Genomic DNA, 22,519 nt, shown 5'->3' on the forward strand with positions numbered 1-22,519 from the left:
CTTTTCACCCACTCTGGACCCGGATCCCACCCCCAGCCCAGGCAGTGCCTCCTGCCCGACTCCACCAATGAGTCAGCCCCCAGAGCCACAGCCTGGGAGTCTCTACAGGGTCCCCAAAAGGCACAGGCCCCAGAGCCGTGAGGCTGGCTGCCGCACCCCTACAGCTGAGACCCAGCTCCCGCCTGCCGTGACAGGACAGGAGATGGGGGGGAGGGGGCCGGGCGCCACCCTGGGGGAAGGTCGCATGCGAACATGCCCCCCGGAATGAGAGCAGGGCCGGCCACAGACTTGGGGTCCCGGCACCCCACAAGAGGGAACTCAGTGGGCTGCTTCCTCCCCAGCAGTGGCGGGGACCCCGAGCAAGGCGCGCCCACCCTGCCCCGGGCCACAGTGGCACAGAGTCCAGCGGGGTGAGGGGCCACACCTCGGCAAGCGATCTCAGCTCGGAGCAGCCCCTCCATGGCGTCGGCCTCGGCCAGGTCCAGAGGCAGGTCCCCGTCGCTGTTGACGGCGGCGATGTTGGCGCCGTGGTTCAGGAGGTAGCTGGCGATGTCCAGGTAGCCGCAGGACGCGGCCACGTGCAGGGGCGTCCAGCCCTCGTTGTCCGCCTGGTTCACCGTGGCGCCCTGCTCCACCAGGAAGCGGACCACCTCCAGATTCTCATCGATGCAGGCCTGGGAGGGGGGGGGGGGCGGCCATCAGCCCCTCCTGGCGGCACCCCAGGCCACCCGGGAAGACCCGTCCCCACTCAGACACCACCCTGCTCCCCACGCTGCAGACATAGGGCTCAGTGGGAAGTGGGCGAGAGGAGGGGCACGCCCCCCAGGTGGGGAGTGGGCGCTCCCACCTGCGCTGGACCTGGAGCCCAGGCTCTGCTGAGGGGTGGGGGCAGGCCCCTCAGGAGCTGCCCAGGCCCTGCATGCAGGCGGGGACGGAGCAAGTGCAGCGGGGCGAGGGGGCCAGGGAGATGCAGCACCTGCCAGCCGCACCCCTGCACTGTCAGCCCCCCCCCAGGAGGGCTCGGCCCACGGGCAGGTGGGGAGTGGCTGCAGGACCAGGGCCCCCAGCATCCTCACCTCCCAACGGCCCATCTGCGGGAAGGGGGGGGCAGCGAGGGCCGAGAGCATGAAGTCATGGAAACTCAGCTGCGAGAGGGGCCACGTGCCCTGGGAACGGGTTGAACTCTGGGCTGCGTTTATTTCCACCCGGTTGCCGTGGCGACGGGGAAGGGGGGCGCGGGGGAAGAGGGGCCTTTCCCTTTCAAGGACCTGGCCCTGCAGGCACCCCCGGAAAGCGGAGCCGGAGGCAGAGGCAGAGCCAGAGCCGGGCACCAAGGCGTTCCCTGCCCGGCCCCCTCAGGACCCTCCTTGTGCAGAAGCAGGAACCCTGGCCCAGTCCCTGACCGCTCAGCTCCCCTACCACGCTGACCAGGGACTACTTCGGCTCCAGACCACCTGAGGACCCCGGTGCCCAGGGAGGAACCCCAGGACTCACCCCGATGGGGCGACCCCACACTGTCGTGTGCTGGACCTGGGGGTGTCCTGAGGCCTCAGGTCTGTCTCAGACAGACAGACAGAAAGGGGTGAGACACTGTCAGACACAAGCTAAACCCAGCCCCCCCCAACTCCAATTCTCCAAGCCCCCATGAGGTCCTGAGAAGCGAGTATGTAGTGAGGGGGTCCCCCGACAAGGCAGACGAGTACAGGTCAAGGGGTACCAGGGAGGGCTCCGCCTGGGGCCAGAGGGGAGCACATGGCTATGCAGACTTTCACGGGGCTGGGCAGCGGCGTGTCTAGCTAAGGGCGCACGCTATGGTGCACCAGGACCTGGGTTCAAGGCCCCTGGCCCCACTCCCAAAGAGAAATCTTCACAAACTGTGATACAGTGCTGCAGGTCTCTCTCCCTCTGTATCCCCCTTTCCTTTCAAATTCTCTCTCATTCCAATCAAAACCATAAGCCAGAACGGAGCAGGGCTCTGGCAGAGAACAAGTAAAGATTATGTGTGACGACCCCCTGGAGAAAGTCCAGGACCACCAGGGCTGGTGCAGGGAAGGGGCACAGAGTCTGCAGTCACCCCCCTCCAGAGGGACTGCCCCGGTGGGCACTAGGACACCTGCACCCCTCCTCCTGCAGGAAGAAGCCCCGTCACAAGAAGCTGACCACTAACGGCTGGACAGGTGGGAAACTGAGGCAGAGCATAAGACACAGCTGAGGGGATGAAGTCACAGACTGTCTCCTGAGCTGCAGAAGATAGGGGGCTCACCAGGCACCCCCACCCCCCACCCACCGCCCTCCCCAGGGCCTCCTGCAGAGAGGAAGGGGCTAGGGTCAGTGGGAGCATGTGACCTTGGGGGAGGGGGTCCCTGCCACCATCCTGGCCCAGGGACCCCAGGAACAGAGAGAAGTACTGGGAGGCACTGGGGCTCGAGTGGTGGGTGTGTGTGTGGGGGGGTGACGGCTTCCAGAACCCAGGACACGGAGCTGTGGCGGGGGGTGGGGGGACACGACTCGGGAGGCAAGAGGTGCCACAGGCCCCAGGAAGAGCAGGTGAAGTGACCAGGCCGGGGAGCCAGGTGGCACAAGCTGCCCTGAGGCGGGTGGCGGGGCGGCGAGGCTGGGAGAGGGGTCGACAGGCCGGGGGAGGAAGACGAGGCTGTTCCCACTGACAGCAGCGCCTGCAGGGAGGGGACAGCACCCAGGCCCAGCAGGGAGCTGGCAGGAGAGGTGGCCCAGCTGGGCCCTCGTGGGGGGCTGGCAGAGCAAAGGGGGCACGGTGACGAGGGCAGAATCTCAGCACCAGAAGTGGGTGGCGGCGGCAAGGAGGACAGAGCGACAGGGAGGGGAGGCCTGGGGTGACCAGGGTCAGTGCTGAAGCGGGGTGCTGGGGGGTGAGGAGGGGGCACCACAGGCCGGAGGTGGGCTGGGGGCCGGCAGGGACCTGAGGGAGGATGCACAGGGCGTCTGCTGGTGTAGGCGGACAGGGGCCATAAAGTTGGGGTGCAAGGGGACCAGGGCTGAGGGTCAGGGACCCCGGAGGAAGCTCAGGGCGCCGGGCAGGAGACCCTCACTGGGACAGGCTGGGGGGCTGGAGGCCCGAAGGTGGACGCCGGGCAGAGGGTGGGCTGGCTGGGGGCTTGGGGTGCAGGGGGGCCGGGACTTGGGACGCTGGGCCCGGACTCAGGGTGTGGGGCGCCGGGATGGGGGTGCAGGGCCCGGGGATGGAGGCCACGGGTCTGGGGATCGGGGTGCAGGCACTCGGGATCGGGGTTCAAGGCCCCGGGATGGGGATAGAAGGCCCCGAGACGGAGGTGCAAAGGCCCAGGATGGGGTGCAAGGCCCCGGGTTTGGGGGCACCAGACCCCGGGGTGGAGGTGAAAGACCCCCGGGATGGGGTGCAAAGCCCCAGGATCAGGGTTCAGGGCCCCGGGGTGGAGGTGAAAGACCCCCGGGGTGGAGGTGAAAGACCCCCGGGATGGAGATGAATGACCCCTCATCGGGGTTCAGGGACCCAGGGTGGAGGTGAAAGACCCTGGGATGGGGGTTTATGGCCCCGGGATGGGGGTGAAAGGCCCCGGGGTGGAGATGAATGACCCCGCATCGGGGTTCAGGGCCCCGGGATGGGAGTTCAGGGCCCCGGGGTGGAGGTGAAAGATCCAGGATGGGGGTTCAGGGCCCCGGGTTGGGGGTTCAGGGCCCCGGGGTGGAGGTGAAAGACCCTGGGATGGGGGTTTATGGCCCCGGGATCAGGTTTCAGGGCCCCCGGGGTGGAGATGAATGACCCGGGACGGGGGTTCAGGGCCCCGGGGTGGAGGTGAAGGACCCCCGGGATGGGGTGCAAAGCCCCAGGATCAGTGTTCAGGTCCCTGGGGTGGAGGTCAAAGACCCCGGGATGGGAGTTCAGGGCCCCGGGATCAGGGTTCAGGGCCCCGGGATCAGGGTTCAGGGCCCCGGGGTGGAGGGGAAAGACCCCGGCTGGGCGCCCGGCCCCGGGATGGAGATGAAAGACCCGGGATGGGGGTTCGGGTCCCCGGGATCAGGGTTCAGGGCCCCGGGGTGGAGGGGAAGGACCCCCGGGATGGGGGTTCAGGGCCCCGGGATCAGGGTTCAGGGCCCCGGGATCAGGGTTCAGGGCCCCGGGGTGGAGGGTAGGACCCCCGGGATGGGGGTTCAGGGCCCCGGGATCAGGGTTCAGGGCCCCGGGATCAGGGTTCAGGGCCCCGGGATCGGGGTTCAGGGCCCCGGGATCGGGGTTCAGGGCCCCGGGCTGGAGGGGAAAGACCCCGGCTGGGCGCCCGGCCCCGGGTTCGAGCTGCGGCCGGCGGGGGCTGGCGGTACCTGGTGCAGCGCGCTGATGCCGTCGGCGTTGGTGGCGTCCAGCACGGCGCGGGCGGGCGGCGGGGCGGCGGGACCCGGGTCGGCGCCGGGCTCGGCCCCGCGCAGCATCAGCCGCGCCTCGTCCAGGTCGCCGCCCGCGCAGGCCGCCAGGAACTCGGCGGCGCGCTCGAAGCGCACGGTGCGGACCCGCCGCTCCCCGGGGCCCGGCTCGGCGCCCGCGCGCGCGCCCCACTGCCGCAGCTGCTCCCGCCGCCGCTCGCGGGCCGCCGCCGCCGCCGCGCCCGGCCCGTCCTCGCCGGACATGGCTCCGCCGCGGCCGCCCGCCCGGCCCCTGCGGCCGCGAGCCCGGACCGCCGCCCGCCGCGGGGGCCGCCGGGAGCCGCGCCGCCACGCCCACGGCACGCACGCCCGGGACGTCACCGCGCAGCCCCGGGGCGCGCCGGGAAATGGAGTCCCCGGCGGGAGGGGCTGCCCCGGGGGCTGCTGGGAAGTGTAGTTCCCGGGCCCCGCGCCCCGCGCCCCGCGTGGGAAGGCGGCCCAGAGCCGGGAGAGCTGGTCGGCGGCGGGGCTCATGCAACTGCCACAGCGAGACTTGACTTCCGTCCTGCTCCTTCTGGAAGCGAGGACAGGCACTGAACCCAACAGAACCGCTGCGAAAGCATGTTTGAACGAATGAATAAAACGCACAGGTGGAAGGAAGGGTGATGGATGAAGGAAGAAGGAGTGAGCAAATGCACAACGGAACGAATGAGCCAACGGATCGATGGATGAATGCATGCCTGCATGCATGCATGGTCGAGGGATGAGTGGATGGGTGGTGGAAGGATGGACGGATGGATGGGCGGATAAGTGGATGTGTAGGTAGGTGGTGGATAGATGGATGAGTGGGTGGTGGATAGATGGATGGGTAGATGAACAAAAGGACAGGTGAACGGATGAACAAATGAACGCATGAAGGGACGAGTGAAAGAATGAACAAATGGACAAGTGGATGGATGATGGGCGAAGGAAGAAGTGAGTGAGCGAATGCACATCTCCATGAGCCAACAAATGGATGAATGAATGTGTGGGTGTCGGATGACTGAAAGAACAAATGGATTGATACATGGGTGGAGGAACGAGCGAGTGTATGCAGTCTTGACTGAGTGAGTGAACAGGCCCCTAGGTCTGGAAACAGCGGCGCGCTGTGGGAAATAAGCTTCTAAGGGCCCCGGAGTGCCAGCAGCACATGCTGGGAAATGCAGCTTGGGCTCAAAAATGTGTGTGTGAGAGAAAGTATAATTCTAAAACTTTTCAACATTGGGTGTTGGTATGCATGAGACCCCTTCTGTTTCATTAGGTTTAAATCCCCCCTGCTTAACACTATTCTATTTACATAACCACTTCATTCTATTTATATAACCGCTGTTAACAAGCACCTCCCTCCAGGGCATTGGTTCAATCCCCACTGTTTCATGATATGTTTTTGCTCCACCCCCTCTCCTTGTCACACCCTGATCCTCTCCTTGTCACACTCTGATTGTCACCAGTCACTTTTCTCTCCACCCTCTCTATGTCACACCCTGTTTCCACCCTACTTGGCAAGTATATATAAAGACAGCATTGTGAGTTTTACAGTACTGTACCTTGAGTTTAGCTTAGCTCAGCTTAGATTGTGCTGCGTCCTGCATGAATAAAGAGATACTGCCTACAACCCAGCCATGAGTCCCTGGTCGTCTGTTACCCGCCCGTGAAGCCAGCCCTGCGAAAACAACCTAACCCGTCGAAAACAACAATTGGGAAACCATGCTACATCAACTAAAAGTGAACAGAATGACTAAAACAAAAATTGTATTAGAATAAATAAATAAAAGTACTCGTGTGTGAGAGAGGAAGTGTAATTCTAAAACTTTTCAATATTGAGAAACAATGTTAAATCAACTAAAAATGAACAGAATGACTAAAACAAAAATTGATTAGAATAAGTAAATAAAATTACTAATGTGTGTGAGAGAGAAAAAGGAAGATGGAGGAGAAGGAGAAGAATGGTAGCTCAGCTCAGGCAGCCTGGGGTCTGGTGGTAGCTCTGCCCACTTCCTGGCTGGCCACGCGTCTGCTTCCTATCCGCTTAAGAAAGCAATACGGTTGTGGATAAAGCCTCGGACTCTCAAGCACAAGGTCCAGAATCTGATTCACAGCAACGTATGTATACTTTCTCCCACTCTCTCTTATTAATGAGGAAATAAATCTGTGGGACCAGGTAGTGCACCTGGTAGAGCACACATGCGACCCAATGAAAGCGCCCGGCTTCAGGTCCCCTGGTCTCCACCAGCAGGGGAGAAGCTTCATGAGTGGTGAAGCAGGGCTGCAGGTGTTTCTCTGTCTCTCTCCCTGTCTCTCTCCCCTCCCTTCTTGATTTCTCTGTGTCCCTAGCTAATAAGTAAAATAAAAAAAGATATGTAGCTAACCTTTCTATATAGAGAATAGATAAATAATATTATAAATAACTAATATCTTAAAAGGAAAAAATGGCTCCAAGGACCCAGGTAGGTCAGTGGGGCCATGGACGGTCCGTTTTGCTTCCCCTTCACGCCAGTGCTTACTTGGCCTCTTCTTGTCCACAGAGCAGTTTATTTTGCTTCTCAGCACTGCTGTTTGCTTTCCTGGTTAATTTGGATAATTAACCTTGGAACGTGGGCCCTCCTCTCTGTGGTGGAAGTTGCCACGGAAAGATAAGAGGAAGATGATATCCCTTTTCTCCTGCAACAGCAGAAAACTAGACAGAAATTGGTTTCCTACTATGCAATCTGATAAAGGAGTGAAGGGAGGACATTCACAGAGCAGCCAGTTCACTGTTGCATCCAGTGTGGGGACAGGGGTGAGCATCCTTCCTGCTTCTGACATTTGACAGCTGCCCTTGGAGAGTGTCAGGGAAGGCCTCCTCCTTCCCCCACCCATTCTCCTTTGCTGCCTCCTCCTCTTCCTCCTCTTTTGTGGGGCTGGGACTTCAAAGATGTGTGATGTCAACACTCTTGGGCTGACTTTTCATTCTTCTTCTTTTTTTAATGTTTATTTATTTATTCCCTTTTGTTGCCCTTGTTGTTTTCTTATTGTTGTTGTTGTTGTTGTTATTGATGTTGTCATTGTTGGATAAGACAGAGAGAAATGGAGAGAGGAGGGGAAGACAGAGAGGGGAAGAGAAAGACAGACACCTGGAGACCTGCTTCACCGCCTGTGAAGCGACTCCCCTGCAGGTGGGGAGCCGGGGGCTCGAACCGGGATCCTTACGCCGGTTTTCGCACTTGGCGCCACCTGTGCCACCACCCGACTCCCCATTCTTTTTTTATAGCAGAGACACAAAGGGAAAGGGAGAAGAGAGGCACCACAGCCCCTCCCAGCAGCACGGCAAGTGCTGTGAGATATATTATTATTATTTTAGAAAGAGGAATATCAGGGTACTGACTGATGGTGGTGCTGGGGATTGAACCTGGGGCCCAGAGCCTAAGGCAGGAGAGTCCTGTGCAGAACCATGGCGCTATCTCAGCAGCCCTGGTTTGTCATCTTTTCATGTTGAAATCCAAATCACATTCCTAAAAGTTAGTTGTTTTCAACAGTAAGAGTCAGTGGGTTTTCTAGAGTCACAAGGCTGTGCCGCCTTCACGTCTAACTCTAGATTATTTCCAACCCCCAAGCGACCCCCTTCCCTTTAGCCAACACCTTCCACTCCCCCCTCCCAGAAACCATGAATCTTTGGGCTTACCTTCTAGAAAGTTCCCCCTCTCCCAGCCCTGACCATGCCCCCAGGTGTGTGTTAACAAAAGAGGTCAGCAGGTGCTCACAAAGGAAATGTTTATTTCCGGCTACAGAGGGGTCAGGCTCTCCATAGTATCCTGGGTCCTCCAGGGTGCTCCCCACAGGCCCCCAGGTCCTCACTTCCAGCGGCCTCCAAGGCGGCCCTTCCCTGCCCCCTTCCGGCTGCAGGAGAAAGAAAGGGTCAGGAGGAAGGGCTCTTTGCCTCTGGGGGGATCCCCCAGATTGCTGCCCTGCCCCCACCCACACAGAGGAAGCAGCGTGGTTGAGGGTCAAAGGTCCCACAGACAGGTGGACTATGTCACTGGGGGTGCTGACGGATATCTGTGATGGAGGGGTGCTGGGTGGCTGAGGGGGGGAGGGAGGGGTGAGAGGACAAGAGAGGGGGAGCAAGAGAGGGGCTGGAGCCAGAACAAGGAAGAAAGGACAGTTGACCCTTGACCCCTCCAGGACCCACTTTTTTTTTGGCCAGCAGGCTAATCACTGGGGCTTGGTGCCTACACTACAAATCCACAGCTCCCGGTGGTCATTTTTTTTCTTTCTGTTTGTTTGTTGTTGTTTTTATAATTCTTTATTCCCTTTTGTTGCCCTTGTTTTTTATTCTTGTAGTTATTATAGTTGTTATTGATGTCGTTGTTGTTGGATAGGACAGAGAGAAATGGAGAGAGGAGGGGAAGACTGAGAGGGGGAGAGAAAGACAGACACCTGCAGACCTGCTTCACCGCCTGTGAAGCGACTCCCCTGCAGGTGGGGATCCGGGGGGCTCGAACCGGGATCCTTAAGCCGGTCGGTCCTTGCACTTGGCGCCACGTGCGCTTAACCCGCTGCGCCACCGCCCAACTCCCTTTCTTTCTGTTTTTATTTGACAGGACAAAGAGAAACTGAGAGGGGAGAGGAGGGAGAGACAGAGAGCAGGAAAGAAACACAGACACTCGCAGACCTGCTTCACCGCTCATGGAGCCTTCCCCCTGCCTGTGAGGAACAAGGGCTTTGAACCCAGGTCGTTGTGCATGGTACTATGTGCGCTTAACCGGGTGCTACACCGCCCATTCCCCACCCCCGGCACCCATTTATCCATGGGCGTGCCCCCCACAGGTTTGACGATCCTCTTGGACACCCCAGCTAGGCTGGACACAATGGTTGGAGAGCTGAGTGTGGGACTCGAGGGGTCTCTGAAACAGCCCCCCAGGGCAGCAGGGGCCCAGTGGGGCTGGGCATGGGGAAAACAAAGGTGTCCCTGGGGGTCCCCACTGCTGGGGTGAACTGCACTGGCTGCAGGGTGCCCATCTCCACTGCTGACTCTGGGGTCCTTCTTCATGATGGGCGACCAGGGCACCCCTAGCGTCCACTCACTCCATGTCAGGATCCCTGGGTCCTCTGAGGTGGTCAGGTGTCCCCTGTCTGGTCCAACTCCCTCCCTCCATCCCTGGTTCAAGGGACTTAGAAATGGGGGTTGAGGGGCTGGGCTATGGCACTCCTGGTTAAGTGCACACTACCATGTGCAAGGACCCAGGTTCAAGTCCCCTGTTCCTCACCTGCAGGGAGAAAGCTTCACGAGTGGTGAAGCGAGGCTACCTGTGTCTTTCTGTCTCTCTCTCTCTCTCCCTTTCTATCCCCCTTCCCTCTCCATGTATCTCTGTCCTATCAAATTAAATAAAGTTAAAAAAAATCTTAAACAAAACAAATGGGGATTAAGACCCCTGACACTGACCAGGCAGAGGGTACTGAGAAGATAGAGAAAGAGGTCAAGCAGAGAGAACGGGACACAGGGGGTGAGACTCACAGGGTGTAGGGCATGAGGGGCAGGGCAGAGAAACCTGGAGACACACTTTGGGCTCAGACACTCCCAGGCTGGGAGGAGGGTCCGAGCTGGACACCCCACAATGAAAGGAGAGCCAGGATCAAGAAAATGGACAAGGGCAGGGAACTCAGAGACCCCAAGAATGGAAGAGGAGCATGGGGCTCAGAGTGCCTGAGAACAAGATGAAGGGTGTGGACGAGGCAGTGACACACCTGGTTAATCCCGCAAGCAAGGACCCAGGTTGATGTCACTGCTTCCCCACTGGCAGGTGGGAAGCTTCAAGAGTGGTGAAGCAAACCTCTCTCTCCCTCCCTCTTTATTTATGCTTTCCCTCTGTTTTTTTTTAAAGTTTTATTATTACTATTTTTAAATTATTAATTTATTCCCTTTTCTTGCCCTTGTTGTTTTATTGTTGTAGTTATTGTTGTTGTCGTTGTTGTTGAATAGGAGAGAGAGAAATGGAGAGAGGAGGGGAAGACAGAGAGGGGGAGAGAAAGACAGACACCTGCAGACCTGCTTCACCGCCTATGAAGTGACTCCCCTGCAGGTGGGGAGCCGGGGGCTTGAACCGGGATCTTTACGCCGGTCCTTGCGCTTAGCGCCACATGCGCTTAACCCGCTGCGCTACCACCCAACTCCCTTATTACTACTATTATCTCTGTTTAATTGACAGAGATAGCCAGAAATCTGGAGAGGAGGGGGAGATGGAGGAGAGAGACAGATAGACATGTACAGCCTTGTTTCACTCACAATTTCTGGGCGTGGCTGATGCGGTTGTAAAGCACGTTGATCTGCAGAAACCCAGGAGGAAGTGGAGTTGACGGCTGCCCCCACCGCCCCCAGGCCCCTCCGGGGACAGAAGTCCAGCTCACAGCTCACCTCATACTTCTGCTGCTTCAGCTTCTCCATCAGGTCGAACTTGTCGGACTCCAGCTGGTGGATCCAGTCCAGCAGCTCCTGGGCCTTCTCCCTGGACGCAGAAGTCAAGCGCCTTCAGGGAAATCCACCACCACCACTCCCCCCCCCACCACACGCAGGCCTGCAGGGCAGAGGAAGCCCCCAGCACACATGGCCAGCTGGTCCCAGCTGCAGCCCAGCGTCCTGGGGCCCTTCAGTTCCCTCAGCGACTGGAAGCTGAGGGTGTGTCCGAGCCACCACTGAGACTTCCCATGGCGGAAGAATGCCCTTGCCAAAGGCCCTGAAAGCCCTGGTCCCCGCGGGGTTCCGCCATCCTCCGTTTTGTGACTGTGACTGACTGGTTTCTCTAAGGTCCTGTCTGGCTTCCCCCAAAGTGGGGAAATAAAGCCACATGTGCAGGAGCGGTGGTGGGTGCAAGGAAGTGGTGCTGGAGAGAGAACACGGCAGTTCACACAACAGGCTCTCCTGCCTGGGGCTCTGAGTTCCCAGGTTCAATCCCCAGCACCATCAATATCCAGAGCTGAGCAGGGCTCTGGTTTAAGGGCAGGCGGAATATATATATTAAAAAGAAGCTGCCTCAGACCCTGAAAATCATACATTAAAGCCCTGACATAACCTTATGCCAGAACTGAACAGTATTCTGGTAGAAAATAAATAACAGGTCTGAGTGCCAGAACCCCACCTCCCCAGAGCCCTGCCCTACTTGTGAAAGACAGAAACAGGCTGGGGGATATGGATCCACCTGGCAACATCCATGTCCAGTGGAGACGTGATTACAGAAGCCAGAACTCCCACGTTCTGCACCCCATAAAGAATTTGGGTCCATACTTCCAGAGGGATAAGGAACAGGGAAGCTTTCAATGGAGGGATGGGACACAGAACTCTGGTGGTAGGAACTGTGTGGAATTGTACTCTTGTGATCGCACCATCTTGTTAATTATTATAAAAGCACTAATACCGATTTTAAAAATAACAATAATGCTGCTGGGGAAACAGCATAATGGTTCTGCAAAGGATTTTTTTATTTTTTAATATTTATTTATCTTCCCCTTTTGTTGACCTTGTTTTTTTATTGTTGTTGTAGCTATTATTGTTGTTGTTATTGATGTCATCGTTGTTAGATAGGACAGAGAAATGGAGAGAGGAGGGGCAGAGAGGGGGAAAGACAGACACCTGCAGACCTGATTCACCACTGTGAAATGACTTCCCTGCAGGTGGAGTCCTTACCCCCGTTCCCACTTAACCCGCTGCGCTACAGCCCGACTCCCTTGCAAGATTTTCATGCTTAGTCTCTGAGGTCCCAGCTTCAATCCCCAACACCACCAGCAGCTAGAGCTGAGCAGGGCTCTGGAGGAATAACCAATGATGATGATGACGATGATGATGATGATGATGACGATGATGATGATGATGATGATGATGATGGGGGTGGAGAGACAGCTTCATGGTTCTACAAAATGATTCTCCTGCCTGAGGCTCAGAGATCCTAGGTTCAGTCTTCAGCACCGCCATCAGCCAGAGCTCAGCATGACTCTGGTTTCTCTCTCTCATTAAAATAATAATAACAAGCCAAGAGCCAAGCGCCAAGGCCTAAGTAAGGATCCCGCTTGGAGCCCCCAGCTCCCCACCTGCAGGAGGTCGCTTAGCAAGTTGTGAAGCAAGTCTGCAGGTGTCTATCTTTCTCTCTTCCTCTCTGTCTCCCTCCTCTCTCCATTTCTCTCTGTCCTTTCCAACAACAACAACGACATCAATAACAACTACATCAAGCACAACAACAAGGGCAATAAAATGGGAAAAATAGCCTCTAGGACCAGTGGATTCCTAGGGCAGGCACCGAGCCCCAGCAATAAGCCTGGAGGCAAAATAATAATAATAACAACAACAACATCAGAGAGTCGGGTGGTAGCGCAGCGGGTTAAGCGGGTTGGCTGCAAAGCACAAGGACCCGCGTAGAGACCACGGTTCAAGCCTCCGGCTCCCCACCTGCAGGGGAGTCGCTTCACAAGTCTTCACAGGTGAAGCAGGTCTGCAGGTGTCTGTCTTTCTCTCCCCCTCTCTGTCATCCCCTCCTCTCCCCATTTCTGTCTTATCCAACAACGACTATATCAATAACAACAACAGTAATAACTACAACAATAAAACAACAAGGGCAACAAAAGGGAATACCTAAATATCAAAAATAATAATAATAACAATGACAATGACAATCATAATCTTTAACCAAAGGGGGAAACATGGGCTGGGAGACAGCCTTGCAGGCCTGCATCTCCATGGCCGAGTCTTACTGCGCCTGCGCGCTGCCTTCCCTGCCCAGGGGCCAGGCGAGCAGGGCAGCGGGCGGCCAGCCCAGGGACACACGCATGCGCGGGAGCCGGCTTCGAGCACCCTGCAGGGATGAGGCTCCCTCCTACCGGAGCTGCTCCTCCCCCAGGTGCTCCACGTCCAGAGGCTTCTTCCGGTCCGACAGGATGCGCTGCTTCATCTCGCGGCCGGTCTGCCGCTTGCCCCGCTTCTGCTCGGCCTGAAGGAGCCCAAGACCAGTGAAGGGGGGACCTCATGACGCCCCTCTATGATATGGGGGTCTGCACCCCGGTACACCAGCTCCCTCACACCCAAGAGTCCCGAACTCATCCCCCCTAAGGCCCAGAGATCCCGCAGACCAAGGGGTCTCCAGCCCCTCCTCCTCACACCCAGGGTCCCCAGTCCCTCCTCCTCACACCCAGGGGACGCCAGCCCCTCCTCCTCACAACCAGGGGTCCCCAGCCCCTCCACCATCACACCCAGGGTCCCCCATCCCCTCCTCCCCCACACCCAGGGGTCCCCCAGCCCCTCCTACTCACACCCAGGGGTCCCCTAGCCCCTCCTCCCTCACACCCAGGGGTCCCCAGCCCCTCCTCCTCACACCCAGGGGTCCCCCAGCCCCTCCTCCTCACACCCAGGGGTCCCCCACAACAGGGGGTCACCCAGCCCCTCCTCCCTCACACCCAGGGGTCCCCCAGCTCCTCCTCTCACACCCAGGGGTCCCCCAGCCCCTCCTCCCTCACACCCAGGGGTCCCCCAGCCCCTCCTCCCTCACACCCAGGGGTCCCCAGCCCCTCCTCCCTCACACCCAGGGGTCCCCCAGCCCCTCCTCCCTCACACCCAGGGGTCCCCCAGCCCCTCCTCCTCACACCCAGGGGTCCCCAGCCCCTCCTGCCTCACACCCAGGGGTCCCCCAGCCCCTCCTCCCTCACACCCAGGGGTCCCCCAGCCCCTCCTCTCACACCCAGGTGTCCCCAGCCCCTCCTCTCACACCCAGGGATCCCCAGCCCCTCCTCCTCACACCCAGGGGTCCCCAGCCCCTCCTCCCTCACACCCAGGTGTCCCCAGCCCCTCCTCTCACACCCAGGGGTCCCCAGCCTCTCCTCCCTCACACCCAGGGGTCCCCCAGCCCCTCCTCCCTCACACCCAGGGGTCCCCAGCCTCTCCTCCCTCACACCCAGGGGTCCCCCAGCCTCTCCTCCTTCACACCCAGGGGTCCCCCAGCCCCTCCTCCTCACACCCAGGGGTCCCCAGTCCCTCCTCCCTACACGGGGGGGGGTCCCTCAGGCCCTCCCCCCCACACCCAGCTCCTGGCCCCCCAGGCCCTGAGGGCTGCACTCGCCTTGATCAGGTAGCCCCCAAAGTGGGCCCCCATGGTGGACAGAACCTTCTTCTTCTTGGCCTCATCCTCGGCCCGCTTTTTGGCCTCTTCCTCCTCCTTCCGCATCTTCTCCTCCTGGGGGCAGATGGGTCAACCCCAGCCCTCTCCCACCCCACCTTGACCTGATGGGGGCTGGACTACTGGGGGGAGGGAAGAGACCACACCTATTCCCAGCGAGCCAGACCCAGGAGAGAGGAGGGCGGAACGCCCGGCTGTGGGAGCCCCGGCTCCTCACCTCCCGGAAAAGCTGAGCCGTGGAGCCCAGGGCTTCAGTGCGGGGGCCAAGTCCACCCTCAGCCCCGCATAGTCCAGAATGATGCTCTGCTTCTCCAGAGCGCTCCTCTTCAGTTCATTATTATTATCATTATTATTGTTATTAGGACAGAGAGAACTTGAGAGAGGAGGGGAAGATGAGCCTGAGAGAGAAAGACAGGCACCTGCAGCCCTGCTTCGTCGCTCATGCAGGTAGGAGCCTGAAGGCTCAAACCCAGGTCTTTGCTCATGGTAAAATGTGCACTCACTTAGATGCACCACCACCCCATCCCCAGAACTCTCTTAAAGAGATTTTTATTTACTTTATTTTTAGTGAGAAAGAGCGAGAGACCAGAGTCTTGCTGAGCTCCGGCTGATGGTGGTGCTGGAGACTGAACCTGGGCTCTCAGGGCCTCAGGCAGGAGAGTCTTTTTTTAAAAAAATATTTATTTATTCCCTTTTGTTGCCCATGTTGCTTTATTTTTATTGATGTAGTTATTATTGTTGTTGTTATTGATGTTGTTCATTGTTGGATAGGAGAGAGAGAAATGGAGAGATGAGGGGAAGACAGAGAAGGGGAGAGAAAGACAGACACCTGCAGACCTGCTTCACCGCCTGGGAAGCGACTCCCCTGCAGGTGGGGAGCCGGGGGCTCGAACCAGGATCCTTATGCCGGTCCTTGTGCTTTGCGCCACGTGCGCTTAACCCGCTGCGCCACCAGGAGAGCCTTAACCACTAGCGTCTTCATTTAGAAGCGAGCGAGCCTGGGCAGCGCCCTGACAGCTGCTCACCGAAGGCCCCTCTTCTGTCATTAAATGCTTTTTCCCTGGGGTGGGGTCTGCGCTTCCCCCCACTTGCTGACCCACCCGGGCCGAGCACGGTCGGGAGTGGGGGGCCGGTGCCCCGGGGACCCACCGCCAGCTTGGCCTGCCGCTCGCGCTCCTTCTCGGTCCGGAAGCGCTGCTGCTCCGCTCGCTCTGCCCGACGCCGCTCCTGGCAGTGGGGGGCAAGGCAGTGAGGGTGCGGGGGCCCCGACCGCCACCTCGGGTCTCCGGGTCCGACCCCGACCCCGACCCCGACCCGGCCCCCCACTCACGATGCGCGCCTTCAGCGCCATGAGCTCCTCCTCCTCCCTCTTGCGCTGCTCGAAGTGCACATCGATGAGCGTCTGCAGCTCCAGCAGGTCCTTCTCCATGCGCTTGCGGTGGATGTCCTGGGAGCGGGGGCTCTGAACGCGCCAGGTCCTCCCCAGCTGGGGGGGGCTCTCCGCTGGGAGCCAGGACCCCCCACCCCCACCCCCGACCCAGGCGCTGGCCCCAGCGGCGGCCGCAGAGCGCGACCCGCAGGTGGGGCGTCCCCTCCCCACTCACGTCGAAGTCCACGCGCTCCCCTTCTGGGATCTTCGGGGGGATCAGCGGGGGGATCACATGGCGGCTGCGCGGGCAGAAGGGGTGCAGCTGAGCCCCTCGACCCCCACAACCGCCCCCCCCATCCTCAGGCTATATCCCAGGGTAGGGTGTGAGCAGGGCCCTAATGCCTTTGTCTTCATTATTTAAAGTGTCGTCTCTCTTTTTATAAATTATTATATATATTTTTTAATATTTATTCCCTTTTGTGACCTTACTGTTTTTTTTTTATTGTTGTAGTTATTATTGTTGTGTTATTGATGTCATCGTTGTTGGATAGGACAGAGAGAAATGGAGAGAGGAGGGGAAGACAGAGAGGGAGGGAGGGAGACACCTGCAGACCTGCTTCACCGCGTGTGAAGCGACTCCCCTGCAGGTGGGGAGCCGGGGGCTCGAACCGGGATCCTTACACCGGTCCTTGTGCTTTATGCCACCTGCGCTTAACCCGCTGCGCTACCACCCAACTCCCTATAATTTTTTTTTTTTTTTTTTTTTTACTCAGCTCTGGCTGGTGGTGGTGCAGGGGACTGAACCTGGGTCCTTGGAGCTTCAGGCAGGAGAATCTCTTTATAGACCGTTTATGCTATCTACCCCGCCTGTCTGACTTATTTAATATGACTAGTAAATTTCTATTCTATTTAATTCTCCCCGCCCCCAGCATTGTGAAGTTTATGGTGGTGCAGGGGATTGAACTTGCCATGTCCAAGACTCAGGCAGGAGAATCTGTTGCATAATTAGTATGCGTCTTTGATGCCCAACTAGTTCATATTTGTTTACATATATATATTTGTTTTTCCAGAGCATTGCTCAGCTGTGCTTTGTGGTGGTGCTGAGGACTGAACCTGCAGCCTCAGAGCTTCCAGGCATATTATGCTGTCTCCCCAGCCCTGATTGATTCTTTTAAAAGTTTATATATATATATATGTATGTATGTATGTATATATAATGTAATGTAATATATAAATGAGTAAATAATAAATAGTAAATGAGCTAGAGAGAGTTTCACACGAGAGAGAGGAACTAAAGTATTAACCTGGCAGCCCCAGGGATGGGCCTGGAGCCTGGGCACCAACGTCCTGTGCTCCTGCCCCATCCCCACCGCAGCACCGCCTCTGGGCTACCCCTATTTTCGAGTTTTCTTGCTTGAGTGCTCACCATCCTCACCATAGATGGTTGCAATGTCTCCCCCACTGCCATCAGCAGCTGTATTCCTCCATCCTGGGAACTACCCTCACCTCCCCCAGAAAGCCTTCCTTGACTGCCTCAGACCCACTTCTGGGTGGCACCTCTGGTCCTGGGCAGCCAGGGCCTGCAGGGTTTGCTGACGGAAGGGGATCCTTACTGTCCTTCCTGGGTCTTAGTCTCCCACACCCCCTCACCACCTTCCTCTCTGCCCATCTCTGGAGATGGATGGGGGTCGACAATGGGACCCCGAGCCCTCTGGGGCCTCACCTCCGCTTGGGGCGCTCCTCTTCTCGTTCCGGGGACACAAAGAAACGATTAGCAAGAGCTCCTGGAGTGTGTGAAATTCTGAGGAGGGCCCCTACACACCCCCCAAAAAACATTCTGAACGTCAGCTTCCTCCTGCAGCTGCTCTGGGAAGGGGGGATGGAGGAAGGAGGGAGAGGAATTGGGGTGACCGGAAAAGAGGGAGCTCACACTCATCAGATATACATTCAGAGCTGTTGTGGGGAACCCCTACCCCCACTTTTCTGAGGATCCGAGGGCTCAAAGCCCCAGACCCCACCCGTCTACAGCCAGAGCGCCAGCCTTGCTCCATTAAGACCAAGCAGCTCGGGGCCACTAGACTCTCTCTCTCCGTTAGGAATTACACCCCCACTTCGCGTCTCCCACCCTTTGGGGACTCAGAACTCCAGCATCCGGGGGTACCCCCTCCTGCAACTCACGCCCCAACCTTTGAATGTATGGGGCGTGGGGGCGGCCTCGGAGCCATTCCCCGCGCGGCCACCAGGGGCGCGCGCGGCCCGGGGCTTAAAGGCCCGCAGAGCTGCGTGTTAGGGGCGCGGGACCCGATCCTCGCGGGCCGGGGCGGGGGACCCGTGCTCTCCGAAATCGGTGTCTGGAAGCCAAGCGGCCGCGGTTACCTCGCTCTGCCACCGGCTTCGGCTCCTCGAGGGCTGGGGAAGTAGGGAGGAGAAGCAGGGATGTGGGGGTGCGGTAGGGGCGGCAAGGGGTGCGGCCAAGCCGGGTGCGGGAGGGGAGAGAGGGAGACACTATGAAAGGAAATGCAGCCGAGGTGATGGGGACCCCCAGCCCGCCAATACTCCCCCACCCAGCCTCCATCCCTGGACCGGCCCCCCATTTCTTCCAACAACCTGGGTGGGGGGGTCCCCGCATCTGTCAGGACCTGCGGAGTCCAGGCCTCACCTTCCGCCTCATCCTCCTCTTCCTCCTCCTCCTCTGGAAGGGGTGGGGCAGGGAAGAGGGGTTAGGAGCTGGGTGGGGGCTGCAGAGTGGGGGTGCCAGTCACAGCTGAGACACCCCCCCCCCGGCAGTGCGGAGAATTCTCTGCAAAGGTCCTGGGAGTGGGGAGCTGGGGCCTGGGGCGCCGGGTCGGCTGGGGTTGGGGGGCGGAATCTCCACTAGGATGCTGGGGTCCCTGTGCGTCCGGAGCTGAGAGTAACAGGGTCTGTGTCCCAGGCTCAGAGTGCTCTCACCTTCAGGCTGCTCCCTGCGGGGGTGGGGGGGTGTTAGGCCAGGGAGGAACAGCCAACAGACACCACTGTGCAGACCCCCCAAAGTCCCCGTGCACACTCACTCGTATTCCTGCTCCTCCGAGTCAGACATGGCCAGGGGGGACCTGAGGACCAACAGCAGCAGCTGGAGACAGGAAAAGGGCTGGGGGGTGGCTGGGGGACCCCTGGGTGTGAGGGAGGAGGGGCTGGGGGACCCCTGGGTGTGAGGGAGGAGGGGCTGGGGGACCCCTGGGTGTGAGGGAGGAGGGGCTGGGGGACCCCTGGGTGTGAGGGAGGGGCTGGGGGACCCCTGGGTGTGAGGGAGGAGGGGCTGGGGGACCCCTGGGTGTGAGGAGGAGGGGCTGGGGATCCCTGGGTGTGAGGGAGGAGGGGCTGGGGATCCCTGGGTGTGAGGAGGAGGGGCTGGGGATCCCTGGGTGTGAGGGAGGAGGGGCTGGGGACCCCTGGGTGTGAGGAAGAGGGGCTGGGAATCCCTAGGTGTGAGGGAGGAGGGACTGGGGGACCCCTGGGTGTGATGGAGGAGGGGCTGGGGGACCCCTGGGTGTGAGGAGGAGGGGCTGGGAATCCCTGGGTGTGAGGGAGGAGGGGCTGGGGACCCCTGGGTGTGAGGGAGGAGGGGCTGGGGACCCCTGGGTGTGAGGGAGGAGGGGCTGGGGACCCCTGGGTGTGAGGGAGGAGGGGATGGGGGACCCCTGGGTGTGAGGAGGAGGGGCTGGGGACCCCTGGGTGTGAGGGAGGAGGGGCTGGGGACACCTGGGTGTGAGGAGGAGGGGCTGGGGACCCCTGGGTGTGAGGGAGGATGGGCTGGGGACCCCTGGGTGTGAGGAGGAGGGGCTGGGGGGACCCCTGGGTGTGAGGGAGGAGGGGCTGGGGACCCCTGGGTGTGAGGAGGAGGGGCTGGGGGGACCCCTGGGTGTGAGGGAGGATGGGCTGGGGACCCCTGGGTGTGAGGAGGAGGGGCTGGGGGACCCCTGGGTGTGAGGGAAGAGGGGCTGGGGTCCCCTGGGTGTGAGGAGGAGGGGCTGGGGACCCCTGGGTGTGAGGAGGAGGGGCTGGGGGACCCCTGGGTTTGAGGGAGGAGGGGCTGGGGGACCCCTGGGTGTGAGGGAGGAGGGGCTTGGGACCCCTGGGTGTGAGGAGGAGGGGCTGGGGACCCCTGGGTGTGAGGAGGAGGGGCTGGGGGACCCCTGGGTGTGAGTAGGAGTGGCTGGGGACCCCTGGGTGTGAGGAGGAGGGGCTGGGGGATCCCTGGGTTTGAGGGAGGAGGGGCTGGGGACCCCTGGGTGTGAGGGAGGAGGGGCTTGGGACCCCTGGGTGTGTGGATGCGGGGCTGGGGGGACCCCTGGGTGTGAGGGAGGATGGGCTGGGGACCCCTGGGTGTGAGGAGGAGGGGCTGGGGGACCCCTGGGTAGAGGGAGGAGGGGCTGGGGTCCCCTGGGTGTGAGGAGGAGGGGCTGGGGACCCCTGGGTGTGAGGAGGAGGGGCGGGGGGACCCCTGGGTTTGAGGGAGGAGGGGCTGGGGGTCCCCTGGGTGTGAGGAGGAGGGGCTGGGGGACCCCTGGGTGTGAGGGAGGAGGGGCTGAGGACCCCTGGGTGTGAGGAGGAGGGGCTGGGGACCCCTCGGTGTGAGGGAGGAGGGGCTGGGGACCCCTGGGTGTGAGGGAGGAGGGGCTGGGGGACCCCTGGGTGTGAGGAGGAGGGGCTGGGGACCCCTGGGTGTGAGGGAGGAGGGGCTGGGGGACCCCTGGGTGTGAGGGAGGAGGGGCTGGGGACCCCTGGGTGTGAGGGAGGAGGGGCTGGGTGACCCCTGGGTGTGAGAAGAGTGGCTGGGGACTTTTGGGTGTGAGGGAGGTGGGTTTGGGGGACCCCTAGGTGTGAGGGAGGAGCGGCTTGGGACCCCCTGTTTTGGGGGAGGAGGGGCTGGGGGACCCTTGGGTGTGAGGAGGAGGGGCTGGCTGTCTCCTAGGTGTGAGGAGGAGGGGCTGGGGACCCCTGGGTGTGAGGGAGGAGGGGCTGGGTGACCCCTGGGTGTGAGAAGAGTGGCTGGGGACTTTTGGGTGTGAGGGAGGTGGGTTTGGGGGACCCCTAGGTGTGAGGGAGGAGCGGCTTGGGACCCCCTGTTTTGGGGGAGGAGGGGCTGGGGGACCCTTGGGTGTGAGGAGGAGGGGCTGGCTGTCTCCTAGGTGTGAGGAGGAGGGGCTGGGGACCCCTGGGTGTGAGGATGAGGGGCTGGGGGACATCTGTATGTGAAGGAGGGTCTGAGGGAACCCTGGGTCTGGAAGGGTTGAGTGCGGACCTCCTAATGTCCCCCGGGACAGGGATTAGAGGATATTTAGGAGCTCCAACCACCCCTACTCTTTTTCCTACTTCCCCCCTCCCCCCGCAGCTGTCCTCACTGATCTCCTGACAGTCTGTGGGAATCTGATCAGGGTGGGATTAGAAGGCATGTGGGAAGGGCCCAGACACAATAGCTGTGCCATGGCCAGGAGCTATTCTGGGGGATGTCACAGATGGTGACACAGGGGACATCTGTAAGGGATTGGAGGAAGGTGGCCCGCAGGAGAATTAGTCGTCTGTGCCCCCCCCCCCCCGCCATGGGTGTCTGCCCACCTGTCTCCTCACTTCACCCCAGCCATGCAGGGACCTCACCCAACCCCTCCTTACACTCCCAGTCCTGAGTCTCCCCAAGGTGATGAACCCCCAAATTGCAGTGATTTATGATGCCTTCTGTTCCTAAGGACCAGCAAATCCTCATGCGTCCAGAACTGACACCCCCATAAATATAGTTTTACTTTAATGAGAGAGACATGAGAGCACCGCTCAGCTCTGGTTTGACATTCAAGCCCAGATCCCCCCCCCCACTTTTTCCCCCAGATCCCTGCTCAGCTCTGGCTAATGGTGGTGCTGGGGATTGAACTTGGGACCTCAGAGCATCAGGCATGAAGATCGTTTGCAGAACCGCTGTGCTGTCACCCCAGCCCTGCCCCCAACCTGTTAAAAGGCCCCCTTCCTGGACACCGAGATCCTCCCCCCAGATACTCTGACCCCCAAAGACACTTTGCTCTGCATCCCCAGCCCCTGGGACCCCCGTGCTACACCTTGTGCCCTTACCTTAGGCTGGGTCTTCAGGGGTGCTGATGGCAGAGTCCTGCAGAGGACGGGTGTCTTCCTTTATATGGTGGCCCAGCCCCGCCCAGCCAGGGGAGGGGAGAATATCCCAGTCCCCCAGAGTCCCTCGCTGGGGCCTGCCCCACCCCTACTCTGATGCAGAGCCCCTCCCAACCCTCTCCTCACCCGACCAAACCTCAATGCTGCAGGGACCCAGGTCTGGGCTCCCTACCTAAGTCCCCTCCAGCAAACACACTCTGTGCCTTGAGTCTCAGGACCAGGCACACAGTAGGTCCTTAGAGAAAGACTGTAGTCAGGAGGCATTGAGCTCTGGTTTCCACTGCCCCCACGTCTCTGACTCCCCATCTGTGTGTCTCCCCCTCCCCAGCCCCACCCCTCCTCTGCCACCCAGAATTCCAGTCGGGTGACAACAGGCACTAAAGCAGGGAAGCAGGTGTGTGGGGGGAAGGGGGGCATCAGGTTCAGGGGGCCTCCCACCCCCATCTGCATC

At 59.9% G+C, this 22,519-nt stretch overlaps 2 protein-coding genes across 3 annotated transcripts in view; both read right to left on the bottom strand.

Moving 5' to 3' along the window:
• The window catches only part of PPP1R12C (protein phosphatase 1 regulatory subunit 12C), a 14,117-nt gene extending 9,416 nt beyond the window's left edge, over nucleotides 1–4,701 (bottom strand). The window contains 2 exon segments of the mRNA XM_060175774.1: nucleotides 425–674; nucleotides 4,336–4,701. Coding sequence (XP_060031757.1) covers nucleotides 425–674; nucleotides 4,336–4,638 — 553 coding nt within the window. The 5' untranslated portion in view covers nucleotides 4,639–4,701.
• Nucleotides 4,702–8,146: 3,445 nt separating this feature from the next.
• On the bottom strand, nucleotides 8,147–18,502 carry TNNT1 (troponin T1, slow skeletal type). Of its 2 annotated transcripts, none has more exons than XM_060175781.1 (10): nucleotides 18,289–18,502; nucleotides 17,636–17,654; nucleotides 16,148–16,211; nucleotides 15,874–15,990; nucleotides 15,693–15,770; nucleotides 14,487–14,600; nucleotides 13,255–13,364; nucleotides 10,805–10,895; nucleotides 10,676–10,716; nucleotides 8,147–8,289 (listed from the first exon to the last, which is right to left on the bottom strand). In XM_060175781.1, exons 1-10 carry the CDS (start codon nucleotides 18,485–18,487, stop codon nucleotides 8,244–8,246), a joined length of 879 nt encoding a protein of 292 aa, XP_060031764.1. In that variant the 5' UTR covers nucleotides 18,488–18,502; the 3' UTR covers nucleotides 8,147–8,243. The 2 variants fall into 2 exon arrangements, with proteins under 2 accessions (XP_060031764.1, XP_060031761.1); XM_060175778.1 differs by having other exon boundaries at nucleotides 17,636–17,657.
• Nucleotides 18,503–22,519: the final 4,017 nt, after the last annotated feature.

The sequence above is a fragment of the Erinaceus europaeus genome, chromosome 2 (assembly GCF_950295315.1).
Source record: "Erinaceus europaeus chromosome 2, mEriEur2.1, whole genome shotgun sequence".
NCBI classification, from domain to species: domain Eukaryota; kingdom Metazoa; phylum Chordata; class Mammalia; order Eulipotyphla; family Erinaceidae; genus Erinaceus; species Erinaceus europaeus.